At 40.7% G+C, this 23,081-nt stretch overlaps 1 protein-coding gene across 1 annotated transcript in view; it reads right to left on the minus strand.

Moving 5' to 3' along the window:
* nyap2a (neuronal tyrosine-phosphorylated phosphoinositide-3-kinase adaptor 2a) overlaps positions 1 to 22,462 on the minus strand; it is a 116,929-nt gene extending 94,467 nt beyond the window's left edge. Inside the window, exons 1-2 of the mRNA XM_035748323.2 lie at positions 21,826 to 22,462; positions 17,205 to 17,437 (exon numbers count right to left, since the gene is read on the minus strand). Coding sequence (XP_035604216.1) covers positions 17,205 to 17,407 — 203 coding nt within the window. The 5' untranslated portion in view covers positions 17,408 to 17,437; positions 21,826 to 22,462. The remainder of the gene's footprint in view (positions 1 to 17,204; positions 17,438 to 21,825) is intronic.
* Between the last annotated feature and the right edge of the window lie 619 nt (positions 22,463 to 23,081).

Genomic DNA, 23,081 nt, shown 5'->3' on the forward strand with positions numbered 1-23,081 from the left:
TTTTAGGCTGGGTTTCTGTACAGCACTTTGAGATATCAGCTGATGTACGAAGGGCTATATAAATACATTTGATTTGATTTGATTTGATTTTTATATCATTCTAAAATAATTAATAATAAATATAATCACTTTGTTTAAAAAATAACAATATTTTGGAGATTATTTTGTTTTCAAATAACAGAAAGTGAGCGAGAAAAGGGCCAATCTTGATATGGGTTAACTATTCATGAAAATCGCAAATGAAATGAAATAAATATATTGGCTCTCAAGCTTAGCCTTTTGTTAACAACACTGTCATCTCAGGTTTTCAAAATATGCTTTCCAACCATAGCAAAACAAGCATTTGTGTAAGAGTATTGATAGCTAGCATAGCATTAAGCCTAGCATTCAACAGACAACATTTTCACAAAAACAAGAAAAGCATTCAAATAAAATCATTTACCTTTGAAGAACTTCGGATGTTTTCAATGAGGAGACTCTCAGTTAGATAGCAAATGTTCAGTTTTTCCAAAAATATTATTTGTGTAGGAGAAATCGCTCCGTTTGGTTCATCACGTTTGGATGAGAAAAAAACCTGAAAATTCAATAATTAAAACGCAAACGTTTTTCCAAATTAACTCCATACTATCGACATAAACATGGCAAACGTTGTTTAGAATCAATCCTCAAGGTGTTTTTCACATATCTAGTCGATGATATGTCATTCGTGGAAGTTTGGAAGAATACTTGCAGCTGGAGATTACGCACCAATTTTGACGGAGGACACCAGGCGGACACCTGGTAAATGTAGTCTCTTATGGTCAATCTTCCAATGATATGCCTACAAATACGTCACAATGCTGCAGACACCTTGGGGAAACGGCAGAAAATGTAGACTTGTTCCGGGCGCATTCACAGCCATATAAGGAGACATTGGAAAAGAGCGCCTCAAAAATTTGTCTCACTTCCTGTTTGAAGTTTCATCTTGGTTTCGCCTGTAGCATCAGTTCTGTGGCACTCACAGATAATATCTTTGCAGTTTTGGAAACGTAAGAGTGTTTTCTTTCCATTCCATTCTATTCTATTATTCAACCATGCTGGTCATTTATGAACATTTGAACATCTTGGCCACGTTCTGTTATAATCTCCACCCGGCACAACCAGAAGAGGACTGGCCACCCCACATATGCTCTCTCTAATTCTCTCTTTCTTTCTCTCTCTCGGAGGACCTGAGCCCTAGGACCGTGCCCCAGGACTACCTGACATGATGGCTCCTTGCTGTCCCCAGTCCACCTGACTGTGCTACTGCTCCAGTTTCAACTGTTCTGCCTTATTATTATTCGACCATGCTGGTCATTTATGAACATTTGAACATCTTGGTCATGTTCTGTTATAATCTCTACCCGGCACAGCCAGAAGAGGACTGGCCACCCCACATAGCCCGGTTCCTCTCTAGGTTTCTTCCTAGGTTTTGGCCTTTCTAGGGAGTTTTTCCTAGCCACCGTGCTTTTACACCTGCATTGTTTGCTGTTTGGGGTTTTAGGCTGGGTTTCTGTACAGCACTTTGAGATATCAGCTGATGTACGAAGGGCTATATAAATAAATTTGATTTGATTTGATTTGATTTCCAAAGCTGTCAATTATATGCATAGTCGAGCATCTTTTCGTGACACAATATCTTGTTTAAAACGGGAACGTTTTTTCAGCCAAAAATGAAATACTGCCCCTAGAGTCTCAACAGAGTTTCAACGGAGAGACAACAACGACATCCATTCATAAACATGTACATTGCAATTTCTTTCAGAATGAGCAGCCGTTCATGTGCAAAGTATATGCCTATATGACTAATTGATCAGATATTAAAATATCTGAAAAGTTATATTCAGAAAATTACAACTCTGTAAATCTCAACATTTTCCGTGGTGCCCCGACTTCCTAGCTAATTAATGTTGACATGATTAGTTTAATCACGTAATAATTCAACTCAGAGAACTGATTTTATATAAATAAGTCTTCACATTCAATGATAGTCCAGACATGACAGCTACTAACACTATTGTACCAGAATCAGTATTGCTTTTCAATGAAAATGGATTTGTGTGATACTTATCTTGTATATACCTTGAAGGCATTCATATATTTCATGCAGAATACCACCCTGCATCCCACTGCTGGATTGCTTCTGAAGCTAAACAGGGTTGGTCCTGGTCAGTCCCTGGATGGTAGACCAAATTATGTTGGAAGTGGTGTTGGAGGGCCTGTAGGAGGCACCCTTTCCTCCAGTCTAAAAAAATATCCCAGTGCCCCAGGGCAGTGATTGGGGGGGACATTACATATGTTAAACATATGTCCTGACTCTCTATGGTCATTACAAATCTCATGGCACTTATTGTAAAAGTAGGGATGTTGACCCTGGTGTCCTGGCAAAATTTCCAAGCTGGCCTTCATACCATCATGGTCACCTAATCATCCCCAGGTTACAATTGGCTCATAAATCTCTCCTCTGTAACTGTTCTCCAGGTTATTGCTGTACATGATAATGTGTTCTCAGTCAACTTACCTGGTAAAATTAGGGTTACATAAAAAATGTCTGTGTTGTTGCTGTGTATATGTTTACTATATATATATATATATATATAGTTTGGACACACCTACTCATTCCAGGGTATTTCTTTATTTTTACTATTTTCTACATTGTAGAATAATAGTGAAGACATCAACACTATGAAATAACACATATGGAATCATGTAGTAACCAAAAAAGTGTTAAACAAATAAAAATACACTGCTCAAAAAAATAAAGGGAACACTAAAATAACACATCCTAGATCTGAATGAATGAAATATTCTTATTAAATACTCTTTTCTTTACATAGTTGAATGTGCTGACAACAAAATCACACACACATTATCAATGGAAATCAAATGTATCAACCCATTGAGGTCTAGATTTGGAGTCACACTCAAAATTAAAGTGGAAAACCACACTACAGGCTGATCCAACAGTTATGTAATGTCCTTAAAACAAGTCAAAATGAGGCTCAGTAGTGTGTGTGGCCTCCACGTGCCTGTATGACCTCCCTACAATGCCTGGGCATGCTCCTGATGAGGTGGCGGATGGTCTCCTGAGGGATCTCCTCCCAGACCTGGACTAAAGCATCCGCCAACTCCTGGACAGTCTGTGGTGCAACGCCACGTTGGTGGATGGAGCGAGACATGATGTCCCAGATGTGCTCAATTGAATTCAGGTCTGGGGAACGGGAGGGCCAGTCCATAGTATCAATGCCTTCCTCTTACAGGAACTGCTGACACACTCCAGCCACATGAGGTCTAGCATTGTCTTGCATTAGGAGGAACCCAGGGCCAACCGCACCAGCATATGGTCTCACAAGGGGTCTGAGGATCTCATCTCGGTACCTAATGGCAGTCAGGCTACCTCTGGCGAGCACATGGAGGGCTGTGCGGCCCCCAAAGAAATGCCAACCCACACCATGACTGACCCACCGCCAAACCGGACATGCTGGAGGAGATTGCAGGCAGCAGAACGTTCCCACGGCGTCTCCAGACTGTCACATGTGCTCAGTGTGAACCTGCTTTCATCTGTGAAGAGTACAGGGCGCCAGTGGCGAATTTGCCAATACCACCCTCATGGAATCTGTTTCTGACCGTTTGAGCAGACACATGCACATTTGTGGCCTGCTGGAGGTCATTTTGCAGTGCTCTGGCAGTGCTCCTCCTGCTCCTCCTTGCACAAAGGCGGAGGTAGCGGTCCTGCTGCTGGGTTGTTGCCCTCTTATGGCCTCCTCCACGTCTCCTGATGTACTGGCCTGTCTCCTGGTAGCGCCTCCATGCTCTGGACACTACGCTGACAGACACAGCAAACCTTCTTGCAACAGCTCGCATTGATGTGCCATCCTGGATGAGCTGCACTACCTGAGCCACTTGTGTGGTTTGTAGACTCCGTCTCATGCTACCACTAGAGTGAAAGCACCACCAGCATTCAAAAGTGACCAAAACATCAGCCAGGAAGCATAGGAACTGAGAAGTGGTCTGTGGTTACCACCTGCAGAACCACTCCTTTATTGGGGGTGTCTTGCTAATTGCCACCTGTTGTCTATTTTATTTGCACAACAGCATGTGAAATGTATTGTCAATCAGTGTTGCTTCTTAAGTGGACAGTTTGATTTCACAGAAGTGTGATTTACTTGGAGTTACATTATGTTGTTCTGTCCATCAGTAAGAATTCTGGGGTGGAAATCCATCTATCCATTTCTCTATCACATGTTTTTTTTTAGCTTGTCATGGTGGTCTCCCTTTTAACAATTTTGAATGGTCTTTACTTTATACACGTTGAAGGTCATGGTCTTGACTTTTTATGCACCATTCAACTGAATGAATACACTTTCTTCACATACTGTAGATACAGCCAAAGTACAGTTACAAATCTGTTCAGTAACAATTTTATAACATGATAGGATAGCTAGCTCAATTCATCATGTAGAAATATTGGAGTAAATCTTGCTCGTAATTCCAAAACTCGAGTTTTAGACTCCCAACAACTGAGAGAACACACACACACAAACACACTTTCCCTGACACAGACACTAGCTGAAATCTGACTCCATTCCTAATCCAAACATCCCCATTAGTACCAAGTGGTCAGGCGACTTCCAGCTCCATTCACAGTGTACAGGTGTCATACCCTACTATACCATGCAAACATTGGACAGACCCAGATCTTATTATGATAATTCTCTCAAGTGCTCTTAAAATAGGTGGGGGGATGGGGGTAGAAACTCAGCCAAAGTCACTTTCAGCTATAAGACCGACTGTGGTCACAGAGAAACAAAGAACATGCACTGACCAGGTGTCTTCAACATTTTCAATATCTCTCTGACCCGATCTGTAATACCTAAATGCTTCAAGCAGACCACCATTGTCCATGTGCCCAAGAATGCCAAGGTCATCTGTATAAATGACTATCGCCCCGTAGCACTCAAATCTGTAGCCATGACATATTTTTAAAGGATTGTCATAGCTCACGTTCAATACCATCATCCAGACACCCTTGACCCACGCCAAAGGACACACAGATGACACAATTTATATTGCACTCGACACTGCACTTTCCCACCTGGACAACACCTATGTGAAAATGCTGTTTATTGACTACAGCTCAGCATTCAACACCCTTCTGCCCTCCAAGCTCATCTGGATCCTGGACAAAGGAGCTGTTTGTGGACTACAGGAAATGGGATGGCCAAGCACGCCCTCATTCACATTGACAGGCCTGTAGTGAAATGGGGTTATGAGCTTCAAGTTCCTTGGTGTCCACATAACTAAGGATCTATCATGGTGCTCACACACCAACACAGTTGTGAAGAGGGCACTGCAATGCATTTTCCCCCTCAGGAGGCTGAAAAGATTTGGCATGAGCCCTCAGATCCTCAAAAAGTTGCACAATTGAGAGCATCTTCACTGGCAGCATCACCATTTGCTACGTTGACTGCTTGGCATCTGACCACAAGGCGCAACAGAGGGTAGTGCGTACGTCCCAGTACATCACTGGGGCCAAGCTCCTTGCCATACAGGACCTTAACACCAGGTGGTGTAAAAAAATAATACTCCAGCCATCCATGTCATAGACTGTTCTCTCTGCTACGGCACGGCAAGCCGTTCCTATGCATTAAGTCTGGAACCAACAGGACCCTGAACAGCTTCTACCCCCACACCAACTATAAGATAGTTAACCAACTTGCTACCCGGGCTATCTGCATTGCACTAACTTTTTGGCTCATCACATACGCTGCTGCTACTGTTTATTAACCCTGCACATCGACTCGGTACTGGTACCCCGTGTATATACAGTCATGTTGTCATTACTCATTTTGTATTTATCATTACTTTTCTATTATTTCTCTATTTTTCTTTCTCTGCATTGTTGGGAAGGGCCCGTAATTAAGCATTTCACTGTTACAATACACCTGTTGTTTACGAAGCATGTGACCATAAACATTGATTTGATTTGAGAGTGAGATGGTATAAGCAAAATCAGGGATTTCATTCTGTACATCTTTGCTGCCTCAGTCTGTACATATTTGTGTGTGTACTAGGAAAGAGCTGGGACAAAAGTAACACAGGGCGATAGTAACAGGCCCATTTTCTCAGATAACACAGAAGCTAGAATGATTAGGTGAAGTCAGCATGTTCCTACTTGTAGAGGACAAAAAAACTGTTTTGAGCAATGCAAGTAAAAAAAACAGAACTGAAAGTGTTTAATTGTTTATGGTTCCAAACATATGTCATTTTCTTAACCCATTTTGTGACTAAACTACAACATAGGTGTTACGTCCAATCCCGCGGTCCCGCACCGACGCTCGACGTCAACGGTCTACTAGCCACCAGTCCTGGCAACCCATCTTTACGCACACCTGGCAACCATCATTATACACACCTGGGCCCTATCAGTCACAACTGGACTTCATTAATACCTTCATTACTTACCCTTTATCTAGCACTAGTTTTGTCAGTCATCGGGTAGTATTGTTTGTGTTCCCATGTCAGACCCTTCTCTTGTTTTGTATCATTCCATGTTCGTTATCATTAAACTCACTAACTGACTCCCTGTGTCTACGTTACAATAGGTTTCAAGTATCATGCTAGCTAGTCTTGGGTGTTAGCCTGGGAGAAGTTACACGCGAGACAGGTGACATGAAAGTAAACACAATGTAAACTGATGACTTTCATATTGCTTTTATAATGTTAGCAAAGTATCAACAAGTTACAGAATGTTTTAAACCGAAATATAACATTATTATAATTATGCCTTAATCAATTGACTTGATGGATCTGCTTTCCACATAAGCTTTTATCAACAGGTTAGCGCTTAAATATGTATATCTTTATGATTTTGGGGGTCAATGGAAATGTGATAATCATGATGAGTGCTGTTTGTGAAGGGAATAAAGACATGTATTCTATCAAGACACAAGGAAAGCACATGATTTGTAGGGATAAGCATGAATAGCCTTTGCAAATGGTTTGAAAGATATCCTACTACAATTCCCATTAAAACCTTTTTGGGATAGGGGGCAGCATTTTCACTTTTGGATGAACAGCGTGAACAGCCTCCTACTCTGTCCCAGATGCTAATATGCATATTATTATTAGTATTGATAGAAAACACTCTGAAGTTCTAAAACTGTTTGAATGATGTCCGAGTATAACATAAATCATATGGCAGGCAAAAACCTGAGAAAAATCCAACCAGGAAGTGGTAAGTCTGAGGTTAGTAGTTTTTCAAAGCTTGGCCTACCAAATACACAGTGTCTATGGAGTCAAGTTGCACTTCCTACGGCCTCCACTAAATGTCAACCAATGATGGACTTTATGGAACAAATCAGCTATTTATTGTCGAACTGGGATTTCTGGGAGTGCCTTCTTATGAAGATCATCAAAGGTAAGTTAATATTTATAGTGTTATTTCGAACTTCTGTTGACTCCAACATGGCGGATATTCCTCTGGCTGGATTGGGCTCTGAGCACCGTTCTCAGATTATGCTTTTTCCGTGAAGTAAAAAAAAAAAAAAATCTGACACAGCGGTTGCATTAAGGAGAAGTCTATCTTTAGTTCTGTGAATAACACTTGTATCCTTTATCAATGTTTATTATGAGTATTTCTGCAAAATCACTGGATGTTTTGGAATCAAAACATTACTGCACGTAACGGCGCCAATGTAACTGAGATTTTTGGATATAAATATGCACATTATCGAACAAAACAAATGTATTGTGTAACATGATGTCCTATGAGTGTCATCTCATGAAGATAATCAAAGATTAGTGATTCATTTTATCTATATTTCAGCTTTCTGTGACTCCTATCTTTGGCTGGAAAAATGGCTGTGTTTTTTTGACTTGGCGGTGATCTAACATATGTTGTGCTTTCGCTGTAAAGCATTTATGAAATTGGACATGATGGGTAGATTAACAAGAAGTTTCTTTCATTTGCTGTATTGGACTTGTTAATGTGTGAAAGTTACATATTTATAAAAAATATTTTAGAATTTCGCTCTCTGCCTTTTCAGAGGATTGTTGTCGAGGGGTTCTGTTAGCGGAACGCCTGCCCTAGAAAGGTTAAAGTGAGATGAGAAAATTATGGTTAAAATAGCTATTAGTTGATCTATTTTATTTCGATTAATATTGTAAGGCAAAATATTATGGTTACACAACCTTGTGATGTTGACACGTGGTTCATTTTCATAAATGTCGAACCGTAAGCAATACTTATTTAAAACGACTGATAGTACATCTGTGACCCATTTCAAGAAGCGAGGTGTCCATCACTACTTCACAGGAGATGCATTTGAATGTTTAAAAATATATGTATTATCAAAGTGTGTTTTTTGTAGAAATGTCTTCTGGAACATGTACATTTTCATGTGCCTTAATGACAAACTTGTATGCCATCTGTAAATACAAATAAAAATGTTATATTTACGAGCCTACTTGGTTTAGCCACGGGAAAAAACAGGAACCTTACTGCTAGCCATGATTGGCTGAGATAATCGATGGGCTGGACATGCCGAGAGTAGCACGCTTCTGTCTATAACATGAGCTGCTCAGTATTTGTAGATAAGCCTTGCTTCCGCTGCTTTTTTGAAAGATATAACATTAGCCAAGGAAAACTGCAAAAGTGTTGTTTCTGCTGTCAACAACATCGCTGAGCAAAGTTTAGCATGCACTATCGACAAAGCTCAGTGGGGAAAAGTTGTGGGACTACTTTCTGCACACAGTTAGTGTGATCCGGAGTGACTTAACACAGCAACGGCCCAAACAAGCTGTAGCTAGTTACAAACCAAATGGACAAGATACCAAGTGTTCTTCCATGTATATGGGTTAAAGTCTAGCTAGCTACATTTTTAGATTTTTATTGGTTTTACATTTTTTCAGGAAGTTGTTAAAGTTAAAGCGTACTGTTAGCTAGCTAGCGAACATTAGCTTGCTGGCTCGCTAGCTAACTTTACATGTATGATCTATGTAGCAATTTGATTTGTATCCCAGAAAGCCATTTGCATTGATATGTATAGCCTGTTAGCTAGCTATCTAACATTGAACCTAGATGGTTAGTTTTAGCTACTTGCAGATTCATACTACAGCATTTCATGTGGCTAGCTATGACAATCACTTTGTATTGCTAATAGTATGGGTTGGGGTTTTAGATCATTGTCCAGCTAACTAGCTAGCTAAGTGGATGGGTCACTATTGTCTATATGTCTACACATGTGCACATGGCAGACAGCGTGTATGGTGTCATGTGGGTGACTGGTTTTGCTGATGTCAACGTTGTGAACAAAGTATGCCATGGTGGCGGTGGGATTATGATATGGGCAGGAATAAGCTATGGACAACGAACACGAGTGCATTTTATCGATGCCAATTTCAATACACAGAGATGCCATGACGAGATCCCGAGGCCCATTGTCGTGCATTCATCCGCCGCCATCACCTCATGTTTCAGCATGAGAATGCACAGCCCCATTGTTGCAAGAATCTGTACACAATTCCTGGAAGCTGAAAATGTCCCAGTTCTTCCATCGCCTGCATACTCACCAGACATGTCACTCATTGAGCATGTTTGGGATGCTCTTGATTGACGTGTATGAAAACGTGTTCCAGTTTCCACTGATATCCAGCAACTTCGCACAGCCATTGAAGAGGAATTGGGACAACATTCCACAGGCCACAATCATCAGCCTAATCAACTCTATGCCAATGAGATGTGTCGTGCTGCATGGAGCGAATGGTGATTCCACCAGATACTGACTGGTTTTGTGAACCACACCCTTAACTTTAAAAAAAGTATGTGACCAACAGATGCATATCTGTATTCACAGTCCTGAAATCCATAGATTAGAGCCTAATTTATTTATTTCAATTGACTGATTTTCTTATTTGAACTCGAGTGGTTCTTCCTTTAAAAGTTGCATCGTACTGCAGCACAGCTTGCAGGCTGCCGCAGAATTCTATGGCACATTATGTAAGTGTCAGCCATTGTTGCCATTAATGCAAGTTAGTGCTAGTTTGACCACCAGAGGGCATCTTTGAGAAGCATTTGACTGTTTTAAATATTGGCTGTTCTAGAGAATTTATGAACACATTTTTGATTGATATTATGTTGTTTCTATTCCAAGAAAAACAATAAACTAAACCCTCAGGCTTTACGGACAATATAGCGCTGTACAATGTGACCGGTGACTGTGAGTGAAAAGCAAAATAATCTGTACATTTACACACCCAAATTGTAGGCTAACCAAAACTCAAAACAAAGATTCAGTGAAAACTAAAATCTCATCATCATTATCAAGACCAGTCCCCATGCTTGTCTCAGAGCAGCACGAATCGGTGCTGAAATAGTTGACCACACACAGGTAGGCTATTGCTTCAAATCTTGTTATAACAATTGGATGACTTTGGGTGTTCCAGTAAGCAAGAATTTGATGCCTTCATTAGCCTATTTTATTCCAATATTTCTGTCATTCAGTATGTTTTATTCCCATTAGCCTATTTTATTCCCATAGTTTTGGATCCATCCAGATGTGGTTAGAAAACAATGCATTTGGAGAACTCGGTAGGAGTCTATTGTCCTGCTGATAAACAATCAAGTGTGGAAGAGCAAGGAACCTTGACTAATTAAACATGTTGGTCAAATACGGTTAGACTTGGGGACTATGGTCACAGACAGTGCTATTCGCCTGTGTTACGCCGATCACGAAGCCCAGGAAAATTAACAGGTATAGTAGGCTACAATACTGTAATGTAGGCATAGTAATGATCAAAAATAATGCTTAAATCGACTGCTGGACTTTACTGTATGTTGAACATTTTTACATTGTATTCCATTTCCAGCAAGACCGATTCGACTCACTGATGGTTGAAGATGATGAACGATCGGCAAATGAAATCTGGAATCTGCTGGCATCACGGTACAACATCACTCTAATCACAGTCAGAAGATAGTTGAAGAAACTTGAGTGGACTTATGAAAAGGCTCTGTAAGACTAATATATATATATATATATATATATACACACACAGGTAGGCTAAACTGAGTTTAAATGTATTTGGCTAAGGTGTATGTAAACATTTAACCTCAGTTTTTCACAATTCCTAAAATTTAATCCAAGTAAAAATTACCTGTATTAGTTCAGTTAGGATCCAAACATTATTTTAAGAATGTGAAATGGCCGAATAATATTAGAGAGAATTATTTATTTCAGCTTTTATTTCTTTCATCACATTCCCAGTAGGTCAGAAGTTTACATACACTCAATCAGTATTTGGTAGCATTGCCTTTAAATTGATTTAACATGGGTCAAACATTTCGGGTAGCCTTCCACAAGCTTCCCACAATAAGTTTGGTGAATTTTTGCCCATTCCTCCTGACAGCGCTGGTGTAACTGAGGGAGGTTTGTAGGCCTCCTTGCTCATGCACGCTTTTTCAGTTCTGCCCACACATGTTCTATTGGATTGAGGTAAGGGCTTTGTGATGGCCACACCAATACCTTGACTTTGTTGTCCTTAAGCTATTTTGCCACAACTTGGAAGTATGCTTGGGGTCATTGTCCACTTGGAAGACCCATTTGCAACCAACTTTAACTTCCTGACTGATGTCTTGAGATGTTGCTTCAATATATCCACAATTTTCTTGCCTCATGATGCCATCTATTTTGTGTGGTGCAACAGTCCATCCTGCAGCAAAGCACCCCACAACATGATGCTGCCACCCCCGTGCTTCAAGGTTGAGATGGTGTTCTTCGGCTTGCAAGTCTCCCCCTTTTTCCTCCAAACATAACGATGGTCATTATGGCCAAACAGTTTTATTTTTGTTTCATCAGACCTGAGGACATTACTAGCAAAAGTACGATCTTTGTCCCCATGTGCAGTTGCAGACCGTAGCCTTGCTGAGCGGCCTTTCAGGTAATGTCAATATAGGACTCGTTTAACTGTGGCTATACAATAGATACTTCTGTACCTGTTTCCTCCAGCATCTTCAAAAGGTCCTTTGCTGTTGTTCTGGGATTGATTTGCACTTCTCACCAAAGTACGTTCATCTCTGGGAGACAGAACGAATGTCCATCTGAAAGCTATCATGGCTGCGTGGTCCCATGGTGTTTATACTTACTTACTGCGTACAGTGGTTTGTACAGATGAACGTGGTACCTTCAGGCATTTGGAAATTGGTCCCAAGGATGAACCAGACTTGTGGAGGTCTACAAAAAGAAGTCTGAGGTCTTGGCTGATTTCCCCATGATGTCAAGCAAAGAGGCACTTAGTTTGAAGGTCCTTGAAATGCATCCACACGTACACCTCCAATTGACTCAAATTGTGTCAATTAGCCTATCAGAAGCTTCTAAAGCTATGACATAATTTTCTGGAATTTTCCAAGCTGTTTAAAGGCACAGTCAACTTACTTTTCAAAAAGTAAGTGAATATTTATTTGTGATTTTATGAAGCCTGTGCTGTTTGAAAAATATTTTGATGTGGGGCGCGGTCCACAAACAATTGCATGGCATGCTTTCGCTGTAAAGCCTATTGTAAATCAGACAATGCAGTTAGATGAACAAGACTTTAACTACTTTCGGATCAGTGGGACGCCCTCGACAACATCCGGTGAAATTGCAGAGCGCCAAATTCAAATTAAATTACTATAAATATTTAACTTTCATAAAATCAAGGTTAACTTGTTGTAAATTCAGCCGCTGTGTCAGATTTCAAAAATACTTCATGGCGAAAGCAAACCATGCGATTATCTGAGGACAGAGCCCCACATACTAACACATGAAAAACATATTTCAACCAGGCAGATGCGACACAAATGTCTAGAAATAACGATATAATTCATGCCTTACCTTTGATGCGCTTCTTCTATTGGCACTCCAAAATGTGGTCCTCACAAGTGGTCCTTTTGTTCGATAAATTCCTTCTTTATATACCCAAAATGTGCATTTATTTGGCGTGTTTGATTCAGAATTACACCGGTTCCAACTCGCCCAACATGACTATAAAGTATCTAATAAGTTGCCTGTAAACTTGGTCCAAACAACTTTCCTAATCCAACCTTAGACATCCTAAAACGTAAATAATCAATGTGTTATAGCAGATAGCGAGCTCCAGTTCACTGAAGTGAGCTCCAGTTCACTGAAGTGAGCTCCAGTTCACTGAAGTGAGCTCCAGTTCACTGAAGTGAGCTCCAGTTCACTGAAGTGAGCTCCAGTTCACGCGCGCCACACAGAAGAGTCCACTTGGCTTGACACTCACAATGAACAATCCTACTAATTCATTTCTCAAAAGAAAAACATCCATCAATTTCTAAAGACTATTGACATCTAGTGGAAGCCATAGGAACTGTAACCAGGTTCCTCATAAATATAGTTTCCCATAGAAAATAATTGAAAACACAGAAGTTTACATACACTAAGTTGACTGTGCCTTTAAACAGCTTGGAGAATTCCAGAAAATGATGTCATGGTTTTCGAAGCTTCTGAAAGGTTTATTGACATAATTTGAGTCAATTGGAGATGTACCTGTGGATGTATTTCAAGGCCTACCTTCAAACTCAGTGCCTCTTTGCTTGACATCATGGAAATATCAAAAGAAATCAGCCAAGACCTCAGAAAAAAATGTGTAGACCTCTACAGGTCTAGTTCATCCTTGGGAGCAATTTCCAAACGCCTGAAGGTACCAAGTTCATCTGTACAAACCACAGTATAAAGTACAGTATAAACACCATGGGATCATGCAGCCGTCATACCGCTCAGGAAGGACACACGTTCTTTCTCCTAGAGATGAACGTACTTTGGTGCAACAAGTGTAAATCAATCCCAGAACAACAGCAAAGGACCTTGTGAAGATGCTGGAGGAAACAGGTACAAAAGTATATATATCCACAGTGAAACGAATCCTATATTGACATAACCTGAAAGGCCTCTCAGCAAGGAAGAAGCCACTGCTCCAAAACCGCCATAAGAAAGCCAGACTATGGTTTGCAACTGCACATTGGGACAAAACTGTTTGGCCATAATGACCATCATTATGTTTGGAGGAAAAAGGGGGAGGCTTTCAAGCCGTAGAAGACCTTACCAATAGTGAAGGACGGGGGTGGCAGCATCATGTTGTGGGGGTGCTAGCCTGTTAAGGCTACCCCTGATTACTGCCCCTTCTGGAGGAATTGGGTACCCATATAAAACATGATACATTTTTGTCAAAAGTTGCTAATATATGCAAATAAAAAATATTATCGAATAGAAAACACTCTAAAGCTTCTAAAATCGTTTAAATTTTGTCTCTATGTAAAGCAGAACTCTCAAAATCTGCATTCTCCCAAACTATCTCTTCTCATCTGAAAAGTTGGCCCACCTTTGACCTCATCGCAAACACCCTTCCCAAACAGTTACAGCGCCAGGAACAGTCTCCACGTGTTCAGCGTGATCTCAGCTTTCAATGGGGCTTCTCATTTTGAGAATCGCCCGCTCGCGAGAGTTTGAGCACGCGGTAAGCTCCCAGTCACTCAAAAACACCTGTCACTTTTCTGTGCGCAGTGGTCAAGTCCTCTCTTTTTTCCAAGATCGATTGAATGGTGCCTGTGTTTCTGTTTGTTCTCAAAATTGCTGTACACCTTTATAACATGTTAAAGCTTGATTATGAAGTTAGTTTGACAAGTTAACTCGACATATAATATATAATTTCGACGTTTTGGTGCGCATCCACTTCAATTTTTGCCTTCATTTTGACCGAAATGCGTGTATTTTGAGAACCGAAAGACGCAGACTTGAAAACTAAACGCTGGCTTGGTGAGTATAATCCCTTCCAGTTCTGTTGATGGAAGAACAGCAAAGGTAAGGAAATATTTATGTGTTAATTTTGGGTTTCTGTCGACTCCAAGGTAGAGGAGCCAGAATGGTACTTTTGGAGCGCCGACTCCTAGTTTAGCCTAGTGAACTCTACCTGTAACGTTAAAAATACATGTAACACAGCGATTGCATTTAGAATAAGTGTATCTTCCTATACATATGTAAAACATGCATATTTAGTCAAAGTTTATGATGTGTATTCCTTGTTAGCTGACGTTATCTGCCGGAGCTATTTAATGTAGCATTTTTTGAACGATGCGTAATTGTAAACAGAGATTTATGGATATATATAGCATATTATTGAAAAAAAAATGAATGTACTGTGTAACATGTTATATTACTGTCATCTGATGAAGATTTCAAAAGGTTAGTGAAATGATTTTTTTTTTAATCCTGCGTTTGTTGATTGCATATTTTTTCCTACTTGGCTATGCTAATGAGATATGTCTGCGGTGGTGGTTTGACATAAATATGTGCTATGTTATCGCCGTAAAACATTTTAGAAATCTGACTTGCTGGCTAGATAAACAACTTGTTTATCTTTCATTTGAGCTATTTTACTTGTTAATGTGTGGAGGTTAAATATTTTTAGGAATATTTTTGCGCATTGTGCGTTATGGTAATGAGCTTGAGCTGTAGACACGCTACCTGCACAGGAATGGGAGTCTTAACAGGCTAGAAGGCCGGCGATGCCGAATGCCTGAGCTGAACAGGAAGGGGAGCCAAAGCAAAGGCTGGCGTGACAAATGTCACAAATTGAACACTCACAACATGAGCAGATTAACTTGGTAAAAAATAACAATATTTTGGAGATTTCATTTCAAATAACTGGAAGTGAGCATTTGTAATCTGAATAAAGGGAAATGCCATTCGTGAACATGGGGTGAGACATTTGTACTAATTTGTAAATTAAGCCAGTTTGTTATTATGAATTATTTATTTCTGGTTTCGGATTGAGAGAAACCAAAATCCCACCGTGCCTACTTTTTGAAAATTGTCGGTCCACATGTCAAGTGAATTTCCCTCATTGCATTTACCCAAGTTCTCTCTTAACTCCAGGATCGCTGACAGTTTTTTTTGTTGCCTGATGCAGGACTCCAGTGCCAGAGGAGAGACTCAGACGGAAAACACCTTCATTAATTGCCACAGTTTAGACTACCGATAGATCAGCGTTCTAACTCCCTCTTGTGACAGTGTGGTACAATGACACCATCTCCCACTAACAGTCGCGGCATAAGCTCGTAACTTTTAAAGGAAAAACCACTGTCTCTCAGTAAAATCTTTGAAATTGTTGTATGTTGCATTTATAGTTTTGTTTTGTGTAAAATATTTATAAAATATTTTCATCTGGACACTTTCTAATTTTGATATTACTACTATGCAAATTTGCAAAGTAATCATTTCACTGTACTGTTTAACCATTCTGTATCCTGGGCATGTGAAAAATAAACTTTTATTTGACAGTCAATATTGTCTTTACTGTAAGTTAATACTTTCACCACTTTTAGTCTTGAAATCTTTTGTTGTTTACTACACTACCTTAATTACTCTGTGTAGCACATGGCCTCACATGTGAATCCTTAAAGAGATGGGTTGGGCTAAGACTTAAGAGGATATGAACAATGCTGAATAGGTGTAGACAAAGAAGAGCTCTACAGTAGGTGTACCAAAACATTCATGTGCCATTTTCTCAAAAGTGGTTCGGGTTTATCAACTTTCAAAGCAGAATCACTTTCCCATTGTTCCTCAACTGCAGTGTATGATATACCATTTTGTAGCTCTGAGTCTGTACAATTTCAAATTTTGCTACATAAGACTGAATTGAGCTGGTCGGTCACATTTGTTTAAAGTAACATACTACAAACCAGAAACATGGAGATAAGAAATATATTGTGCACTTACTTCCGTCCCGAGACAATGTTCCTTCAGTCCCAACCGGCAGGTACAAAAGTAACGTTAGGCTAGTTCTCTTCTCGGTCTATTTAATTTAAACTCATTTACCCTAGAAATTAAATTACTAATGGTGGAGGACATCTGTCTGTTTGTAATAAAATATGGTGTCTCTAGTTCTATCAATCTCTGAGCAATTAGAAAGAAACAAAAAGTGTGACTTTCGTCCCAGTTCTCCTCTACTGCATTGGTGTGTATTTCTCTGTATATGTGTGTGTGAAGTCATTGTCCTGTGAAGTTAAAATTAACACAGTCCCACAGTCTGTCATTCCCACAGTCTGTCATTGATTTCACACAGGTTTTTATACATATGACGTGTCTTAGTTCATATTTGTGTGCATGCGCATGAGCTCTTTGTCTTACCTCTTTATGGCTTCTTCCTGTCTTCTCTTCTTATCGTGTTTCTCCTGAAGGTAGGCCCAGTTGGTCTCTTTGCGGACGCGGTCGCTCTCACGGGCGATGTCAGAGGCATTCTGGATGACCAGTCCGTCATAGGCCCTGAGTCCACTGTCCTCCACATACTGGAAGAACCTGCTGAACGATGCTTCCTCCTCTTGAGAAGTCATTGTTTTTCACTGGCAGTGGAGCAGAAAGCACTGCAAGTAGAGGGATAGGGTAGACACACAGACAGGGCTGAGTTACACGATAAGGAGGTCAAGTCAATAGTAATGACGTCTGGTGTATAACGACGTTGAGCAGGGAAATGACATGCAATGTCCCACTGGGCGCAAATATTTGTCAACATATTGTGACGTGGAGTCTATGTGGAAAATACATTGGATTTTAATAAAGTCATCAATGTAAACTGTTGTTTTGAGGGTGACTTTACAACCATAGGATTATGTCATCACTGTAAACAATTTTCAACAGTCAAATCTGGTATGTAATATGTTGAATTTGAACCATTGACACAACATCAGATCGTTAGCATTATATTCACTTTCAGGGGCAACGCCCCCATTAACACTGATGGGGCTGTAGTGGTGCGGGTTGAGAGGTTCAAGTACCTTGGTGTCCACATCACCAACAAACTATCATGGTCCAAACACACCAAGACAGTCGTGAAGTGGGCACGACAACACCTTTTCCACCTCAGGAGACTGAAAAGATTTGGCATGGGTCCCCAGATCTTCAAAAGGTTCTACAGCTGCATCGTCGAGAGCATCCAGCCGTAAGGCGCAACAGAGGGTAGTGCGTAAGGCGCAAAACATCACTGGGAAGCTTAGAAGCTTCTACCCCCAAGCCATAAGACTGCTGAACAATTATTGAAATGGCACCCAGACAATTTACATTGGACCCCCCACACACACACACACTTTTGTTTTACATTGCTGCTACTCAGTTTATTATGTATGCATAGTCACTTTACCCCTACCTACATGTGCAAATTACCTCGACTAACCTGTACATCCGCACATCTTATTGTGTTACTTTATATTTTGTTTTTTACTTTAGTTTATTTTGCAATTATTTAGCAATTAACTCTTTGTTGTACTACATTGTTGGTTACTGATTTGTAAGTAAGCATACCACGATAAGGTCTACACCTGTTATAGTCAGCGCAAGGGACAAATACATTTTTATTTTATTTAAGGCTAGGGGGCAGTATACTGAATTTCCGCCTGACTGACGTGCCCAAAGTAAACTGTCTTTACTCGGGCCCAGAAGCTAGGATATGCATATAATTGGTAGAATTTGATAGAAAACACTTTGAAGTGTCTAAAACTGTTACAATAATGTCTGTGAGTATAACAGAATTGATATGGCAGGAGGTCACAGGCCTTTCCAATGCAAGTCTATGGGTCTATATATAAAAATAGCTCCCAGGTTGCAGAACCTAATCCTTCCACTAGATGTCAGGGTTTCAGGTTTGTTTCAGGTTTGTTTCTTGAAAAACGAGTAGTTTTTCCAAAGTGAATGAGTGCGCGCTCTGCGTTATTTTCCTTTCCTATTGTACACCGTTCTTTCAGTCTGAAATATTATCATTTATGTACATATTAGGGTACCTGAGGTTTGATTACAAACATTGTTTGACTTGTTTGGACAAAGTTTACCGGAACTTTCTGGATTCCTTTGGATGCATGTTGAAGGAGTCGATTACTGAAATCAATGGCGCAAACTAAACAGACTTTTTTGGGCATAAAGAAGGACTTTATCGAAAAAAACAAACATTCATTTGTAGCTGGGACCCTTGGCATTGAAAACAGAGGAAAAGATCTTCAAAAGGTAAGTGATTTATTTAATCACTATTTGTGGTTTTGTGAAGCCTGTGCTGGTTGAAAAAGTATTTTGACGTGGGGCACTGTCCTGAGATAATCGCATGGTATGCTTTCACCATAAAGCCTTTCTGAGATCTGACAATGCAGTTGCATTAAACAAGAAGTTAAGCTTTTAAATGATATAAGACACTTGTATGCTCATGAATGTTTCATATTAAGATTTTGTCATTTGAATTTGGCGCGCACCAATTTCACCGGAGGTTGTCGACAGGTGTCACGCTAGCGGTTCGCGAGCCCTAAGAGGTTTAATAACAGATTGGGAATTCAGCACACTTTTGGCTGTCTTTTCGAGTGGGTGAATAAAGGTTGAAATCTCATTGATCAGCTTGTTAATCAAACGTTACCCACATTTCCACGTTGAAATGACATGGTGTGCCCAGTGGGGTAGTAGTAATTTTTTTTGTATGGATCTAGAGTAGATTTGCATTAATAAAAAAATGTCAACAAGACTGTGTGTGTGTTTGAGCACAAACAGCGTTGTGTATGATTTTGTGAGCATATTTGAAATGATCCTGTCTATCATTTTTGGATTGTGTGTGTAGTTGTTTGAGAGCAAATCTAAAATTTGTGCTAAATGCAAACAAAACCAATGCTTTTTTCTAGGTCCCATAACCCATATTTAAATACATTTGTAATGACTAGCTTGAACGGTACACAAATTTAACGAGTGCCATCCTTCAAATATCTTGGTGTCTGGCTTGTTGACAAACGACCATTTAAAAAACATGTCACTGAGCTGGTGAAGAAGTTGAAGATCAAGGTTGGTTTATTTTACAGAAATTAATCATGTCTGACTTTTGTAATTAGGAAGGAAATCGCAGAGGCCACTTATGTTTATTTTAGATTATGCGGATATTGTCTACATGCATGCAGCAGCATCTACACTTAAACCATGAGATGCTGTTTTCCATTGTACCCTCAGGTTTATTACTGGTGATGGTTGTAGAACTCACCATTGTGTTTTGTATCAAAATGTGGGTTGGGCCTCTTCGCATGTAAGGAGTGAGAAGAATTATATTGTGTTTATCTACAAAGCACTCATGCAGAAACTTCCTATGCCTCTATCATCATTAATACAATTTAGACTTACAAATGACCAAAGCCGGTCTCAGGCTTGGATAACACTGGATGCCACTTCATTCTCCACAGAGTTGGGTAAAGCTGCTTCTATTTTTTTTGCACCCTTTATGTGGAACACCTTACAGAGCTCTTTGAAATGAGATGTTCTGGTCCCCTTTGGTCAGTTCAGAGTAATGATCAGAGACCTATGTTGATAAATGTGTCTGTTTTTCTTAATATTTTTTGTAATTTTGTATATTGTGTGTGTTTGATGTATTTATGCAGGGCTCATCTGCGAAAGAGACCCTAGTCTCAGTATGACTTCCCTGTCAAAATAAGGTTTATAAATATATAAATCACAGAGATTTTTTGTGAGCCTATGTTGCAGTGCATTTTGGGTGAATTTGGGTATGTTGTTGAGATCCTATTAGCCACACCAGAGACCACAGAGAGATCTGATTGGATGAGAAACCTCTCGCTCAGAGTAACAGTTGCATCATGCCAGAGATACTGGGCACCTTTAACATTGCAGCCGACATTGAAGTTGATTCGAGACTGACTGATCTACAAATCGCCTCATAAATAACTACTCATTTTTTATTTGATTTATTTGTCAGTCAGTGACAATTTATCAATGATACATCATGGTTTTGAACACAGACAATGGGGGAGTGGTACGGACCTCAGCCAGCTGGTGATATGCAAGCTGTGTGTAGCCCATTGCAAGACTCTACATGGCTAGCAGGCTAAAAGGCTGATCTGCTGCTAGCCCAGACTTGCCCCCCCCCCCACAAATGCACACACCGATACATAGCTGATGGGGTGGGAGTGCATATTTTTGTTTGTATTTATAGGGATTGGAGGATGAGTTCTCTTGTATGTGGTGAGGGGGAAGGTATGTGTGTGTGTGTCCGTGCACATGGGTGTGAATAAATCAAGGTGCAGAATGTAAAAGGAGTTAATCGATCTCTTTTCTCCTTTGTCATTCCCTGCACTCTCACTTACCCACTCTCTCACTTACCCACTCTCTTTCTCTCCGCTTGTCCCTCTTTTTCCTATTCTAAATTTCTCCTCTAATCCTTGGCCCAATTCTCCTAATCCACCCCCCACTCCTTGCTCTCCTGATGGACTCACAGCTGCATTCTAAAAATGGAATGGAGAGTGAGCCCGGCTGTTGCCAGGCAACAGCATCTCACGGTGAGGGTGACATAATGCAGAAAAGGGAGTTCCTAATTCATCGTTTGAGACACATTTGTTCCGCCTCAGAGACGGGAAGCGTGAAATTTTATATCTGCAGTGGTTTGTGGTGAGCAGTGCACCACCAATATAGCTACAATGGACATAGATTCTGTATACAACTGACATTAACAAATAGTCTGAATACAAATAACAATATGGATAGACAGTATGTACAATATAATGGGCTTACTGTATACTCCAAGGTGTTTTTTGAGGACTGTCTTTCCCTATTAACATATACTGTATACAACCAACAACATATAGCTCGAAGTAGGTAGACTACATTCTACAAACAATCAATGTTGACAGTAGAGCATTGAAACAGATCCATAGGCAGACGCTGAAGCGGAACCGGAAAACAGAATAAAAGCAGGATAGTGTAGCAGGCAAAGGGGAATGATACTTACAGTGGCTGGGTAGTGCTGGGGTCAGACCAGGGTAACCTAGAGGTTGACCACACTAGTGGGTGTTCAGTCCTGTCCACCACACAGGCTAGGAGGGAGGAGAGGGGGCTGAGCTGCAGGTAAACAGGATCACCCGGAGCTTAGCACCATAGAGCCCCCAGTGGTACAGAGCATGACAGAGGAGAGAGCCTGGTAGTGCTGCTGCTTCTGTTGGAGATCACAGGGACGCATGAGGAGGAAGAGGAGGTTGACCATCTTCCAGTGACTGAGTACCGCGTTGTAAAAAAGCAAGGGCCACCTCCAACCTCAGTGACGGACAGATAGACAGGCACAGAAGGGGCACCCAGGACACTGCAAGCTGGGCTGGACACAGACAACCACTGGTTCCCCCTCCCTAGAACAGTTCAGACACACATTCTTGCATCAGTCGTCACTAGAAACAGCAGGCTGTGGTGCTGTCACGGCAACACGCAAGCATCCAGCTCCCTCCCTAGTTGCTTGGCTCCTCCTTCCTCCGCTGCGGCTGTGTTTCTCTCTGTGTCACACACACATATCCACACAGACACACACTGTTCTCTCACATACACACAACACAGCAAAACAAACTGAGAAGGCTAGGTGCAGGAGGCAGCGATCAGAAGCAGAAATGGTCCAGGGCAACTCTCACTCCCTGGTGATGGTGTCACCTCCTTGGCAGTCTGGCTCTCTATCACATTCCAGCTGCCTCTCATGATGATACAGTAGTAGCCTCACAGGCAGCCTGACAAGCACAGAGTGGCAGAGTGGCTGTGAATTAATCCCTGATTCCGAGTGGTAAACCACAACACAGATGAAGAACAAGTGTGCTAATCTAATCCCTTCTACTTCAATCTCCTCCCCTGCTCCTCACTGGCTCACAACTGCCTGTTCTCCTTCGCTCTACCCCCACAATGCGGTATCTCTTCCACACATCCTTATGCTCTGTCTCATCTCGCTCTCCAGATAATTAGTTTTCAAACAAAGGTTAGTATTTATCAATTTGGAACTTGACCGGAAAGTGTGCGTATCTCCATGCACATCTCAGACCATGCTTATGCCCAACTTCTCGTGTTGGATCAATTATAATAACGGTAGGCTAATGAAAACATTAAAACGTAGGCCTAATGTAAAAACAGTTGCATTTGTCATTGGTAAGGAGATTGCATAGCAACATGTAGCCTAATATGTTTCTTTAACTTTTATTATATAGGCCGAAACCATTATCATATTGCCGGACTTGT

The sequence above is a fragment of the Oncorhynchus keta genome, chromosome 33 (assembly GCF_023373465.1).
Source record: "Oncorhynchus keta strain PuntledgeMale-10-30-2019 chromosome 33, Oket_V2, whole genome shotgun sequence".
NCBI classification, from domain to species: domain Eukaryota; kingdom Metazoa; phylum Chordata; class Actinopteri; order Salmoniformes; family Salmonidae; genus Oncorhynchus; species Oncorhynchus keta.